Here is a 15,029-nt window from a genome sequence, read left to right on the forward strand (position 1 = left end):
AACCCCTCTGTGCACACACCCTCCCTATCCCACCCAGTCCACCTCCCCCTAATTCCTAATTATCCTTAAGGTCGCACTTTTAGATAATTCCTGAGAGGTCTTTCCTGACATGCCCCTCCCTGCCCCCGCAGGTCCTGTGGCACCCTGTACTTCGTTGTCATGGGCTCTCATCATGCCGGCTTACTTATCTGTTTGGTGCCCATGATGATGAGGACCTGTGTCCATTTCATTCACAGCTTCTGCCACAGAACCGGCATATTCTAGGATTCTGTGAACATGTGGTGAAAGCATGAACGGAAATGCTTGTTGTATACAGGATGTAGTAACTGGCCTAAATGGAAAGATTGGACCTTGAGATTATTATAATACAACGGGCAAGACCACCAGTATCTTATCTGTGGAAATCATTTAGGGAAAAAAAAATGAAGTAAAAATATTCTGAAGTTAGAAAGTGTATTTTGGAAAAGGTGTAAATTTAAAACAAGACAAGGAAAATTGCCTAGCACCTAGACAAGACTAGAGTAGGAATCCTTGGTACTTTCCAAAGGTCTGGCCCTCTGCCTTGTAGGCTCAGAAATTATACGTGGCAGTGAACTGGAAGTGGATTGACTTATATTAAACTAATTCAAAAGGGCTACTTTGTGAATAAATCAACAGGCCAATTTCTAAACTGGGGAAGAAAAATATAGCCTCTCCCCAGCAGACCTATTTGGGAGCCAGGTTATAAATAGAAAGTAGCCAAAAGCTTCCCTGCTGTGTGTCCCTGTCACTGCCTGAGCTTTCCAGTTTGTGATCCTGAGCACCTTGATAATGTCTCATTTTTCCCCTGCTATTTCCTAGCCCACAATGTCTGAGGCACTGTTGGTGTTCAGTTAAAGGGTTGAGTGAAAGAAAGTTAGATGGTCAATCCTGACAGTGCTGTCTTCAGCTCAGGCTGATGTAGCCATTTCCACTTCATCTGCCTCACGGATCCGTCACGGGGGCATCTAGAGCCGCCTGTTACACAGTCAAATGATGTATTTGGGCCAGGAGTCTGGAAGTCAGTAAAAGCATGAACTGAGTGCCTAGCGTGTACAGAGTCCTTTCCTAGGAGCAGTCTAGTGAGTGGGTCCCTTTTGAAGACTCCATTTTCAAAATGTAGTAAACACTGTATTCTTCCAAGTGTGAACATGAATGAACTCTGAATTATAGAAACTAAATAATCCAAGGGTCAAAATTAAGTGGTTGATTTGTCCAAGTTTATCAGATGAGTCCAATTTGGCTGTGGGTGGGAATCGAGGCTGTGTCTTCTGAACACCCCCGGCACTCCCTACACACTCCCCAGAGAGGTGTCTCTCCAGGGTGGGGATGTTGTGTCAGAGGGTGACCTCCCGGCAGCATTATGTAGATTCAGTGATTTGCCTAAAGGCGCTCACAGGCCTCTATAAACACTGAGAGCCCAAGTTGGCAGCAGCAGTTAACTGGCCCGTGTTGCTGAAAGCTAAGACTGGCAGGGCCAAGATTGAGCATGGCGCCTAGATGCCATCGTTTGGTTCAGGAATGGACCCAGTACATTATTATTGCTGATGACACAAAAGCAGCCTTGTTTAGCTCCTTAAAAATCCATCCAGGTCGGTGGGCCCGGGCCAGGGCCATGACAGCACTCCATAGCAACCAGGAGGCAGGAAGCCAAATTAGTCAAGATAAATGTTTGTCATTCAGTAGCCGAAGGGAGATTTAGAAGGATTTCCAAAAAACCAACCACCTTGGATCCCAGTGATTGTTCTAAAGTTGTGCCAAGAATTGGCCCTCAGTTAGGGGCCAAGGGTAGCTGGAGAGATGGTAAGCACTTGCCAAGCACAGAGTGTTCTTCAGATGGAGAGTGCTCAGGGACAGGAGGTCGATTTTTGAGCGGAGTCCCTTCCCTCCCCCAGGAGGCAGAGGGTGAGGCTCATGGCTTGCTCTTCTTCCAGGAGAAGTGGTGAACACCCACGGTCCCGTGGAGCCTGACAAAGACAACATCCGCCGGGAGCCCTACACCCTGCCCCAGGGCTTCACCTGGGATGCCTTGGACCTGGGCGACCGGGGTGTGGTGAGTAGGCCCAGGCAGGGCACAGGTGTGGATTGGCACCACTTTCATAGTGAGCCCTGCCGTCATACCAAGACAGCTTGTACTTAAGCCTTCCTCGAGGACTCTCTTGAGAGCTGAGCCAAGCAGGTCGGAGCAGACCCCCCATCTGTTGCCTCTGGGGCCTGCCCAAGACTCCCCATAAATAGTACTCAACTTTTCTGGCAAGCTGAAGGTTTACCTCTGTAGCACCCCAAGGTAGATACCCTTTTTTCAGGCTTTCATCTTCCTTGTCCATCCCTTCATTCATTGCCATGTCTTAAAGGTGGAGTTGTTGGTTAGTTGGATGACATTCTTGGTCTGCCACTTTAGTTAAGTCCATCCCTCCACCCCTTCCTTGGCAGCTCAGTCTCCTCTTACAGCTAGGGTGCTTGTTCCAGAAGAGCCTCTGCCATGCCTGGGCTGCAAAGGGTTTGGGAGAGTCAGTAGAGGTTTTGGTATTTTGCCTTCTCCTTCTGAAAAGCCTGGAGCCCCAGGGTACTGGAGTTGGTCCCCTGTCTGGCAGAATACCTCCAAGGCGGCTCCTTCTTTCTCTACAGCTGAAAGAACTGTATACCCTCCTGAATGAGAATTATGTGGAAGATGATGACAACATGTTCCGATTTGATTATTCCCCAGAATTTCTTTTGTGGTGAGTTGTAAGGGCTTTCTTATGGTTCTGGGGCAAGGCATAGAGCAGACTAACCACAGGGTGCCAGATTTTTCATCCCTGCTGAGAGCCAACCTTTTATGGGAAATTAGTGTGTAATTTTTGAGTTCCTGCATCTGAAGGAGGCTTGCTTCCAGGGGAGCTTAGAATAGAAACCTTATTTAAGGTAGAATGACTGGGTGAGGGAGACCTTTGTGGAATTGGTACCCAGAAGAAAAGAGCATCTGTTGTATGGTGACTTTATGTAAGAAGGGAAGGAGGGATGGGACTCACTAAGATGGAAAGGAAAAGCAGGGTCGTTTTCTATGCAGGTCCTGAGCATGCTCAGGTGTATGAAAATGGCCTTGCCTGGCTGAGCCATCCACCCTCCTGGGCCACGTTTAATATCCAAGAAGGTAGAGGCATGAGGCTGAAATGGAGGGGGAAAGGACAAATGGGCAGAAAGCTGAGTGGGAATGATGGTACCCAGAGGGCAGTTGGAGATCAGAGCTCCAGGGGTTCCACAGTCGACTCCCAACCACGAGACCCACTGGACTCGGAGCCAAGGAGGCCAGTCCTCTGGCTGTCAGAGTGAGTGAGCACAGAGAAATTGGATCGGGTGTGAAATCCTCAGTATGCCAGCTTTGGATTGGGTGAGTAAGTAGGCCAAGTGGGCTGAGCAGCAAGAAGGGGCTCTGGCTCGATCCCATTTGTGTCCAGGAGGGCTTGGCTCTGAAGAGAATTTAGCTGTTAACTCCCAGTGAGGTGGTAGCACGGGGTTAGAAACAAGACTCAGCTGTGGAGCCCAAACAGCCTGCCCAGCCCGCTGGCATGCAGCACCGCAGCCACAGCCCCTGTCTCTCCTCTAGGGCTCTCCGGCCGCCTGGCTGGCTCCCCCAGTGGCACTGCGGGGTTCGAGTGGTCTCAAGTCGGAAACTGGTTGGGTTCATTAGTGCCATCCCAGCAAACATCCACATCTATGACACGTAAGCTCCTACACCACCCCCCACCCCCCATGTCCCCACCATCCTGCTTGGTCTGGGAGGGAGAAGAAAAAAGGTACACCTTCCACAAAAGAAAGAGGGGAGGTCCCATGAAGGGAGGGATCTCAGGTCCTAGGAATAGAAATTCATAATAGGAACCACCTGTTTTGCTGTGGATTGTTGCTGCTTCTCATCTGTGTCCTGGGCTGGAAAGGCTCCACCTGGGGGCCAGTGTGCTACCTGAACAGGAGCTCAGTGTTTGCACTGGCACCAGTCACACGCTGAGACACTTGGGCAGCTTCAGAAATGAGCTGGAGCCAGTGTGACTCACATCCAAATGGTCACAGGGCCTTTGAGCTGTGCTGTTCATTTTCCCTGGAAATATCAGATTCTTCTACCACAGCCGTCTGGGCTTATAGGCCATGGATTCTTGTAGGAGTTAGAACCCCTGAAATCCTAGAATAGCCCTTGACTTGCTCTGTGGGGTTCCCTGCCTGCTGTTGGGAATTCATCAGGGAGATGCTGGTGGTGCCTCCAATAAAGGAGTTTGCTTGAGTCCCACTTAACCTCTGGACACGGAGTCTGTGTTGAGAGTGGGGTCCCTGCCTGGTACAGCAGAGCAGCGGGAGGGAGTTGAGTACTGACCACGGAGTGCAGGTGGTGCCGAATGCATGCCTGTGCTGGAGACCCCGGCCCTACAGGGGTGGCTCCATGTACTTGAAGGGATTACCTTCCGTGTTAAAAGCCTCATCGCTGGATTTTTCTCCCCTCTCTCCAGAGAGAAGAAGATGGTGGAGATCAACTTCCTATGTGTCCACAAGAAGCTGCGCTCTAAGAGGGTGGCTCCCGTCCTGATCCGAGAGATAACCCGGCGGGTTCACCTGGAGGGCATTTTCCAAGCTGTTTACACTGCCGGGGTGGTCTTACCAAAGCCTGTTGGCACTTGCAGGTAAAAATCTCTTGCATGATCCTAGAAATACTGGCATGCCTGCTCTGGTTGAGCCATGTCACTGAGTCACAACTCTGCCCCTCAGCTCAGTATGTGCCCGGGAGCATCTTGCTTCTCTAGCATCTGATAAGATGGGTGGTGGGTGCCCACAGGATCCAGGTAGGGAGCGTGGAGGCGTGAAGAGGGATCTTGTAGGAAGGGCAGACTGGAGAGTGTGTGCCCTGCCCAAGGGGGTTAGCCATTCCCAGTTCCTGCTGATTCCTGCCATTTGGAAATGGGAGGGGTGTCAGTCTGCTGGGGGTTTTTTTTAGTTTTTTAAGGATAAACCCAAGTCTGTATTTTTACAGTAAGTGTCCAAAAGTTTTAAATGGTTGGCTCAATTTTGTTTTGAATATTGTGTGGACCAAAGAGAGCATGTCTGATCCCTCTGTGACCCAAGACAGCTGCCTCAGAAAGTTGTTTGAAAATTGAACATTCCCTGCCTCAAGAACTTCAACAGTCAAAGCATCAGGCAAATGCAGCAGAGGAGGGAGAGGAGGATGAACGTTCAGAGAACTATGTCTCCCGTTGACTTGATTCCAGGAGTGAGGAGTGCTCTTCCCAGACAACTGCTGTAACAGAGGAGTGGCTTTTGAAACTGAGAAGGAAAAGCAGGGAGAAAGAAAATACAGGAAGAGCTGTGCCGCTCTGCATTCACTGGGGGGGGGAGGTTGGAGAGTGGGGCGACGCCACTGGCTCAAATGGAGCCCGATGTGTCTCTCACGCCACCTGCTGGCCATCTGGAGATCTCCATCCTGTCGTCCTCTTAATGCAACTTGCCAGAATCCTCTGAGGACAGGACATTTGTGTCCCCACAGGTACTGGCATCGGTCCCTAAACCCCCGGAAGCTGATTGAAGTGAAGTTCTCCCACCTGAGCAGAAATATGACTATGCAGCGTACCATGAAGCTCTACCGACTGCCAGAGGCCAGTGGTGCTCTGGGGTGATGGGCAGGGGCCAGAGCGAGGCCGAGGAGAGCCTGGTCCTCAGAGGAAAGGAACAAGGCTTTGGGGTGGGGCTGGGGGGCCAGAAAAGTGACCTGACCTGTGGTTTCCAGATTCCTAGACTTTCCATATCTGTTATCTATAGCAAGAGTTTTGTTTTAGTGTGACTTTCTCAGTTCTCCTGTGCCTGCATCTGGGCTAGCTTCTCCGTCATCTGGTGATAGGCTCGGATCACCTATTCTCTGTGACTTGAGCCTTGGTGAAGCATAAATAGAAAGCTGAATCCACTCACTGGGCTGTAGCACATCCCGGAGCCCAGTGACAATAGGCCATAGAGCGTCTGCCGCTCCCTCTGCGCAGTCAGGTGAAGGAGGCGTGACCTGAGCTGGCGAGGGAAGCCCAGATTTGTAATCCCAGTTCCCCCATCCAGATTTTGCCATTGAAGGACTGGGCAACCTGGAGTGAGCTGGTTTTCTATTCTGGGTCCCAGTTCGCCTAGCTGCCCAATAAAACAAATGCTCCTTGTTCTCCACTTGTGCCTGGTTCAGGATCCTCACAGGTCTTAGAATCGCTTCTCTTCACTCAGGGCTCTTCTGGTCAGTGTCAGCACAGTTATTGGGTGCCTGCCCATCAGAGGGCTGCCCGCCTAAACTGGATTAATCCTTGGAATTGGGCTAATCCCCCACTGGATTGGGGTCATTAGTGTCCCATTTTGAGAGACCACTGCAGCGTAGTTAGACACTGCCCAAAGAACCAGATTTGGGGGGCCATGATGGGTGTCTTCTCCTTTCTGGTATTATGACAGATTTGCCCTGAGTTCTAGGCAGGCAGAGAGCGTTCTTAAAGTGGTGTAGCAGCTAGAAGAGTGTCTCTGGAGCTCTCCTGTGAGCGAGAACCCCAGCCTGGCTGCTTCTCTGTCCAGGATTTGAGGTGTCCTTGTAGGAGCTACCATGTAGAAATGAGGTCAGTAAGTGTTCCCTAGAGATATCACCATCAGCAAGGAAATTTGGTGGCTAGAGATCCTGGAACTCCAGTTTTAAAAGCAGTTCCTACACTGAGAAGCACTTGTATCAGACAGAGACTGTGGTATATAACTCCGCCCTGTTTTCAGACTGGCTGACCCCACCTTTGTGTGTTGAGCCTTTGGGGATGTTCTGTCAGCCCCCCTATTTACTCTAGAGCATCACATGGCTTCATTCCACTGAAGCGTTTTTTAAGAAACAGCAGCTGTGGGGTGGGATTCTGGTTTGAGATTAAATCCCAGCAGTTCATGCTTTCCTTCTGAATTTAACTGGCAGCAGTGTCCTGCTGGGGGCACTCTGGGTGGCACTGCTGTCCAAGTAGACAGACAAAGTGGTCATCTAGTGCAGACTCTGCTGGGCCTAGGGGTTCCCCAGTGCCAGTGGCTGGGAACGTGTCTGTGCAATGCTCTAGGTCTATAGAAGAGACCAGTGTAGAAAGAGGTCAGCTACCTTCAGTGGGAGGAGGTTGTGAGGGCTTGGAGGAGAGGGGCCAAGAAAGGCTTTGCTGAGGCCCAGGAGTAGCACGTGGCTGGACCTAGCCCAACACATCAATGGGGGTAGTCAGGGTTTCTCTCCATTATGGCACCATTAGCATTTTGGGCCAGGTGATTCTTTGTTTTAGGGGTTTGTCCTGTGCGTTATAGGATGTTTAGCAGCATCCCTGGCTTCTACCCACTAGATGCCAGTAGCACCCCTCCTCCTAACTGTGACAACCAAAAATGTCTCCAAATATGGTTAGTTGTCCTCCGGGGGGCAAAATTGCCCCCACTGAGAGCTACTAGGTTAGTGGGACAGAAGGCACAGTCACAAGAGCCAACTGGTCCAGAGGGTAGAAGGTCTTGTGTTCTGTGTCAGAACCTGTGGAACAAGGGAGGAGCATAATGGGTTATGTTTTCTTAGGAAGACAGCCTGGGCCATATGGATAAGAGATTGAAGCAACAGCCTTAGCCAAGGACGACAGACAGCCTTAACTAGGAGGGAAGGGGCCAAAGACACCGAAGAGGCAGGACATGTGCCTGAGTGGATATGGACAGTGGGTGAGAGGGAGTTGCCAAGGGTGACTGAGGATTCTCTCTTGAGGGCCTGGGTGGATAGATCCAGGGTCGAGGTAGGAAGGGAGACAGCGTGAAGTTTTGGGTGTCTGGAGGACTTGAGAGGGAGCCAAGATGCTCACGGTCAGCACATCTGATGCTGTCTCATCTTTCTTCCCTCCAGACTCCCAAGACAGCCGGGCTGCGACCAATGGAAAAAAAAGACATTCCAGTAGTGCACCAGCTTCTCACTAGGTACCTGAAGCAGTTCCACCTCACGCCAGTCATGAGCCAGGAAGAGGTGGAGCACTGGTTCTACCCCCAGGAGAATATCATCGACACTTTTGTGGTGGAGGTGAGTGGGGAGGGGTGTTCTGGTCCTCTGACCCATTTGCAGAGAGGCAGCCTCCTCAAGCGGCCAGGTTCCCTGGGCTTGGTGACTGAAGAACTGACTGGCAGGATTGTTGGCGCTGTGGACAATCTTGAGCATCCACACTTGGTCCTCCCTGGAGACAGGAAGTTGTAGCTTACACTTGCTAAAAGGATGCCCTCTGGACTAGGCATGAGCCCTTCTTCCCCGCTCCTCCCCAGTCCCCGTTGGTGACCCAGAGTAGAGAACTGAGCCCCCCTAGTCAGGTAAGCCTTCGATTCCCTGCCCGTCCCTGCTTGAGGTGGTGCTGGCCAGGCATTGAGGACACGGCTTGGGGGAATGTGAGCTGCAAGAAGTCCCTGGCAGGCAGGGAAGGGGAGCTCGGCAGGTTAGCCGACAGTCCTGCTTGGATTTTCCTCCTGGCTCTGTCCTCAAGTGCCCTTAGCCAGTGTATCTTCTCCCCGCATTTCACCCATTCATCTAGAGGAGCAGAGCTGCCTGAGGGTATGGGAGCAATTGCAAGCTTTGTTCCCAGGCTGCAGGATGGATCCTCGTGCACATGTGACGTTGCCTCCTTTTGTTGTTTTCCCTTCAGAATGCAAACGGAGAGGTGACAGATTTCCTGAGCTTTTATACACTTCCTTCCACCATCATGAACCATCCAACCCACAAGAGTCTAAAGGCTGCTTATTCTTTCTACAACGTTCACACCCAGACCCCTCTTCTAGACCTCATGAGCGATGCCCTTGTTCTCGCCAAAATGGTGAGGAGAAGCCCGGAGGGTCTGGAGATCTGTGGGGAAGGGGCGGTGGAGCAGTGGTGAGCACTGCTCATGGGAGTAGCTGCCCCGGTGGGGTCTTCGAGCCCTCCTCGCCCTCCTGCTCCCCTTAGGAAGGGGCCCAGCAGTTTTCAGCCAGCAGCTCAAAACTAGGAGAGAGCAAGGGGCATCCACATGAAGGGAAGCATTGAACTCTGATTCATTACGGTGAGTTCCATTCTCTCGGGGCATGCTGCCAGGGAGCCTGAATAGCCTGGCCTGCTCGGGCAGTAGAGGGAGAGAATGGGGAAATTGGTCTCTGTTGTGGTGAGTCATTGGCGCGGCCGACTGTAGAGCATGAGGGGCGGGGCCTGGGCTTCTGTTACACCTGGGGAGGTGATCGTCACTCAGTCCTTCATTGTGGGTTCTGCTGGTACTGGACCCAGCCTCCTGTGGGCTGGCCAAACGATGGACAGTCCAGTCTTTGCCCTGTGAGAGCTTCTGACTGAGTTGGTGAAATTTAGGAAGTGTCTTCGTCACAGTCTCAAAGCAGCATGAGGTGCCGTAAAGTCACATGGTGCACACTGAAGGCCTAGGATTTGGGTGTCTGGGGAGCAAGGGAACAATGCACATGCCAAGTAGCTGACAGGAGCCAGCTTCTCAGAGGAAGGGCTTTGGGGCTTGGTCTCCAGAGAGGACTGTGGAAATTTCTGGAGTGTTTCAGAGGCTTAACAAGGAACAGTTGTTAACTGCAGTGGCCTGACACTGAGAACACAAGTGTGTACTTGGAGGGACACTGAGGAGAGGCTGGGTGGAGTGGCGCTCAGAGTGTCGTGAGAACCGCCACTGGAGAGCAGGGCACTGGCTGGAGTTTGGATTTCACATGGAGGCAGCCGGAGCTTCGGAAGGAAGAGTGCTCTCATGGCTGCCTCTGTGATGGTTTTGACGTGATAGAAAAGGGCAGAAAGTGAGGCAGCGTTTACCTGTCTTCATCTATTCGTGTTTCTCCCTGCTGCCGTGCAGAAAGGGTTTGACGTGTTCAATGCACTGGATCTCATGGAGAACAAAACCTTCCTGGAGAAGCTCAAGTTTGGCATAGGGGATGGCAACCTGCAGTATTATCTTTACAATTGGAAGTGCCCCAGCATGGGGGCGGAGAAGGTACGTACGTGCCGTGTGCAGCCTCCACCAAGGCCCCATTCGGCTGCCTGGCTCAGGGAGTTGGTGTCTCCAGCAGAAATAGGGCCACACGTCTGGGATCCAGCATCAGTCTCGGCCCTTGTTAAGTGGTGTTTGGGCCCTTGTAAGGTCCCCTTTCTGTGATGGCCAGACTAGCAGGGGCAGTGTTCCCCTTTCAGCATCTGGCGTGAGGGTGGCAGAGGGGAGGGGCCCCAGAGCCGCACAGAAGCAGGAAGGTGGTCTCCAGCTTCTGTTCCCACCAGGTGAGCCACCTCAGCTGCCTGGGGGCAGGGCATTCGGGACAGTCTCAGGAAACTGCAAGTCAAGTGGCCCCTGGTTAGCCAGGAAGGTTAGAGTCTGCAGATCTGAGGGATTTTTCCTCTGCTGGGCTGCCTGCCTCCTCCCAGTGTGACCCTTCCTCAGCTCTTCCTCCACCAGCTCCCAATGGCAGCCCAGGGCTATGGCTGTTGCCAGCATTTACGAAATAACTGACAGATGAGCTGGAGGGAGCCTCGTGACCAGTGTTCCTCAGGATGCTGGCAGCTGCTTTCCTTGGAGGGCCTGATGGATGTATAAAGCCTCTGTGGAGGTGGGGTGAGAGTCCCGGCTCGCCGTGACCACTCCCACAGCCCAGTGGCCCAGGGGCTCAGTCATCTGGAACTTCAGGACTTGGGGGGAAGTGAGAGAGTCTTCAGACAACTGTCGACTCAACTCTGCCTCTCCCCATTGGCTCTCCTAGGTTGGGCTGGTGTTACAGTAACCAGTTGCCAGTGAGATTCTGGATAAAGCCACTGAGAATTCAAACCAGGAAATGGAACCCCACCACTTGTTGGTCCAATTTTCACAAACGTGAGAGTCCCAGGCAAAGGGAACAGAACTGAACCGGCTTTACCAAACCACCACTGAACTTGACAATTGTATTGCAAGCGTAGGCTGCGTGATGTCACCTCTGGCCATGTCTCTGGTCTCCCTGTTTTCCAATTTATCACATTCTTATGCAGCCGTGATCAAGGGAATGTAACTGCTGAAAGCTAGCTCGTGATTGGCATATTATGGAGTTAACGGGTGAATAATAAAAGTATATATATATATTATATATATAAATATTTTAAATATCTTTCATGTTCCAAATGTACAAGGATGTTCGGTCTCTAATGAAAAACTGAATCCAGATCATTCCTCAAAATTAGAAGCCAAGGACAGTGCCAGACAAACATATTGGTACAGTGAATTTTTTCCTTCTGAAAGCAGGCATTGACTTTTCTTGGTGGAGCAGGAGAAAGAGGATGTGGGGAATCTTAGCCAGTTTCCCTTCTGAATTGGCTGGAATGATTGGCTTCGAGAAGGCAGGGTAAGGTGGAGGGACTGTGCCGAGCTTTGGGGAGCGCTCGGATCTCACAGAACGGCAGGGGGAGTCCTGGCGGGGCTGACCCCACGCAGAGGCGTCCCTGCAGAGGCCGCAGCAGGCATGATCTGGGGAAGCTGATTTCCTTAGTTGAGTCCCTTCTTCCATCCTCTCGGCCTGCTCCCTGTAGGAAGTCGTCCTGCCAACTGATTTAAAAAGGCTCTTTAGCCAGCTGTTGCCAACCTTATAGGGATGAGTCCGCTGTGAGACTGCATTTTTCCACTGCCTGGGGTGACTGGCAGTTTGAAGGAGACCTCGGACCTCCTTGTAGCATCTGGGACCTTGTGGGGACCATATCAGTGCCAGCCCTGCTTAGCTCATCTTAGAGCAGAGGGCCAGCATCTTGATGCCCCCAGGGTGGTTGGGCAAGGACAGCGTGGGGCCGATACCCAGGCCCCTGCAGCTGCCTGGCCCGTGCCTTCCAGCCCATTAGCCACATCTCGTTGTGCTCCTTTTCAAGACTCTGCCCGCAGGGAGTGGAAGGAGTGTTGGTTAGACGCCGATCTGGACTTGGCAGCAGAAATGACTTTATGTTGCCATTGTCTGAGTCTCATTTTCTCTGATGATGTTTTGTGGATTTTTGTGGTGGTGGTGATGGTTATTAATGCTGCCAATTTCCCCAAAAGTAATGGAGCCTCCGGTCACGTGGTTGTCCGTGTGGGCATTCCTTAGTTGTGCTCAGCCAAGTGGCTTGGGGAGGACTGGGCTGTGGAATTGTCAGTGACCCACATCCAGGTTTCTGTGTAGCTTTTGCTCTAGGAGAAAGTAATGGGTGGATAGGGCGGCATGTGGTGTGGGGGGTGGTTCCTGGCTGCTTTCGCCTCTCGGCTACTTGTAGGGGAAGGAAGCCTTAGCCAAGAAGCCAGGCTCAGCCGAGTCCCACTAACTGAAGCCATGCTCTGTAGGCCAACAGAGCTGTGTTTCAGGCTCTAAGTTTTGGTGAAGTTTGCCAGAGGCTCATTCTGCAGAGTCCCCAAAACTGTAGGAAATTGTGTGCTTGGGATGGGAGCTGTGCCACCTGCGGGAACGCTGCCCGCTCTGCAGCCTGCTGCTGGAGCCTGCAACTCCACTTATTGGATTTTCATCAGAGGCCTCTAGGGGCCTCCCTTCTCCCCATTTTCCCTGTGCTGCCAGCCCCAGGCACCAGCAGTCGTGGCTGACGTTTGACTCCTTGACTCCAAGATACCCAGACCAAAGAAGCTGCTGTTCTTAGCAAGATGTGCCCTGCATTCCACAGACAGGAGGAGCTGGAGAGGCAGGGGCTTGCCTTCACAGCTCACAGACGTCAGACCCCCGGCGCCCCAAGTCCTAGAGCAGCTCACCATGTTTAGGGTGCACAGCAGCCCCTGGAGTAAGCTTTGCCTTGGTTGGCCCAGGTCATGGAATGGAAAGTGTGAGGCCCGTGGCTGCTCTGGAAGAAACAGATCTCCTAGGTCTCCCTCCAAAACCATGTGGCCTGCTCCTTGGACTCTGCTGTTGTCTCACGGGACCCCGCCCAGCCCTCCGCACCACTGCCCCCATCTGCAGGAGTCGGTGGCTGCTCTTAGTCTCCTTTTTGTCCAAACAGCCCCTGGGTTCTTCGCTCAACCCCTTCCAGGACTTCAGGCCAGAGAGCTCAGACAGAACCGTTGCTTGGGGTTCAGGGCCTCCCCACAAGGAGACTTGCAGGATGGTGGGGCCATAGTTGGTTTGAACCAAACAAGGGAAGCATCCTGGAGCTTCCAAGCCCATCACCTGGGACCTGCCTCAGGCAGCGCTGTTGGAGGGCCTCCCGGCCTGGCCCTCATTCTGCCGCCAGTACTCCTTGCTGGCATTGGGCTTTTGGATTCTGTGTTTCTAGAGGTTGACCTCTTGCCTTTGGATTGACTCTGCATTTGACCCCTGACCCTGTGGCACATTCCCACGGCTTCCGGTCTCTGGAGGGAGAAAGCTGGGTAGAAAGGAGGCCTCAGCTCTGGAGTGAGGTCTCCACAAGGCTCATTTCCCTCACACGTGCCTCCTTCTGAAGACGCCGACGTCTGATTTGAAGGCCAGCCCACACCAAGCCACTTCAACACCTAGGTTTATGGAAAATTTCAGGCCTTGCCTGCAACTCCCTTGTAACTGCCATCACCCCTTACTTGCTGGCTCATTGAAGCCAAGGAGTAGGTGTCCTTGTGGTCTTGAATTCTTTACCAAAAGATGACCAGCATTTAACCAATCAAAGGGATGGCCCAAAGGCCTGGATAGCTTCACAGAGCTGCAGTCGAGGAGAGGGTAAGGGACTGACTGGCAGGCCAGAGGAGGGGGGCGGGAGCGTATCTCTGGCCAGTGCCTACCCACCAGGGGGCAGCCTTTCTGTGGCCTGGCTCACCTGCCCCAGAACCAGAGGAGACCCAAGGCTTTAGTTTTGCCCTACTTCAAAGTGAAGGCAGGCTTGCAAATAGACTGTTCCTAGGGAGGCTGTGTGGGACAGTTTCACTCAATTAAAAATATTGACCGCAGGCAGGTGCCGCATCTGGGAACAGGGAAGGCGGACGCTTCACCTTTTTGTCTTGGCTTTTCTCTGAACTGCGGGAGGGGCATCCATTTCCAGGGTAGGGGAAGAAAAAACAAATGCATTGTTGTTCTGCTCCATAAATCTCACTTGTTTCTAATAAAGGAAGCAGCTGAAGAAAACCCTTCTGCCCTCCTGGTTTTCCTCTGGTCTGCAGGTGGCAGTGGGACAGATGGAGTCCCAGCCTGGGCTTGAGTGGCCTCTCCTTGAGGGTGATAAGCCCTTCAGGAAAGGCCCTCAGGACTACTGCACCAGGCAACTTGTGCATCCTTCCTTTGGCAAGGCTGCCCTTTCAGGGCAAACTTGGCTCTTTTCCCCTAACCTCTCCCACCCACCAGCGAGGAGCCAGTACTGACGCAGCTTCACTCCGTGTGAGAGGAGTGGCTGGGCTCCGGGCCAGCACCAGGGCTCCCACGGCTGGGAACAGAGCAGCCCCCTCGGGCAGCAGTGGCTCTTCTGATGACACTGCCCCTTCCCACTGGTCTAGATGCCACATCTCCCCTTCTGGGCCAAGGGCTGGGTGGTTCTGTGGAGCCACCAGGGATGCCTTTTAACACTGCAGTCGCCAGGCCCCACTGCACTCGCTCTGAGGAGGCCTGCACAACTGCGTTTAGATTTCCTATTCCCGGTTCTCTTCCTCCTGGAGCTTTCCATCCATGCCCTGACCCCGTGTTCCTTTCAGGACCCCCATGGCTGGTGCCTCTGAGCCCCTTTCCAGGGAACCTGGGCCCTGAGCTGCAGCCAGCGAACCCAGCACCTGCCCCCGGGATCATGTGAGGGCTTTCCCAGAGGACTCCTGACGCGCCTAAACCCACCTCCACCGTTCGCTCTAGCTCCTGAAGGCTCAGGCCTTCACTCCCGCCCTTAGATTTGGCTGGGAGAACACAGCCCTCTGGGTGGTCTGTGCCCAGGGACCTCCAGAGTTGCAGGCGTGATTTCTTTGCCTGCACCTCCCATGTGCAGTTCCCATCGCTTTTCCTGCATTAAAGACTCCTGCCCTGTCAAGGTGGTCTTCCCAGCCTTGGGGCTCTTATCCCAGCAGTAAACCTTCCCCCTGCTACACCAGACCACAGAAGAG

At 52.8% G+C, this 15,029-nt stretch overlaps 1 protein-coding gene across 2 annotated transcripts in view; it reads left to right on the top strand.

Annotated features, from left to right (window-relative positions):
* The window catches only part of NMT1 (N-myristoyltransferase 1), a 29,208-nt gene extending 18,104 nt beyond the window's left edge, over positions 1–11,104 (top strand). The window contains exons 4-12 of one of the 2 annotated variants that reach the window (XM_014849399.3): positions 1,953–2,071; positions 2,647–2,738; positions 3,605–3,721; positions 4,497–4,667; positions 5,525–5,633; positions 7,889–8,059; positions 8,670–8,837; positions 9,855–9,992; positions 10,750–11,104. In XM_014849399.3, the coding sequence (XP_014704885.1) occupies positions 1,953–2,071; positions 2,647–2,738; positions 3,605–3,721; positions 4,497–4,667; positions 5,525–5,633; positions 7,889–8,059; positions 8,670–8,837; positions 9,855–9,992; positions 10,750–10,770 (1,106 nt within the window). In that variant the 3' untranslated portion in view covers positions 10,771–11,104. Of the gene's footprint in view, positions 1–1,952; positions 2,072–2,646; positions 2,739–3,604; positions 3,722–4,496; positions 4,668–5,524; positions 5,634–7,888; positions 8,060–8,669; positions 8,838–8,965; positions 9,186–9,854; positions 9,993–10,749 lie in introns of those variants that run through there. The other variant, XM_070483383.1, reaches the window with a different exon arrangement.
* The last annotated feature ends 3,925 nt before the right edge of the window (positions 11,105–15,029 follow it).

Source organism: Equus asinus, chromosome 13, assembly GCF_041296235.1.
Source record: "Equus asinus isolate D_3611 breed Donkey chromosome 13, EquAss-T2T_v2, whole genome shotgun sequence".
NCBI lineage: Eukaryota > Metazoa > Chordata > Mammalia > Perissodactyla > Equidae > Equus > Equus asinus.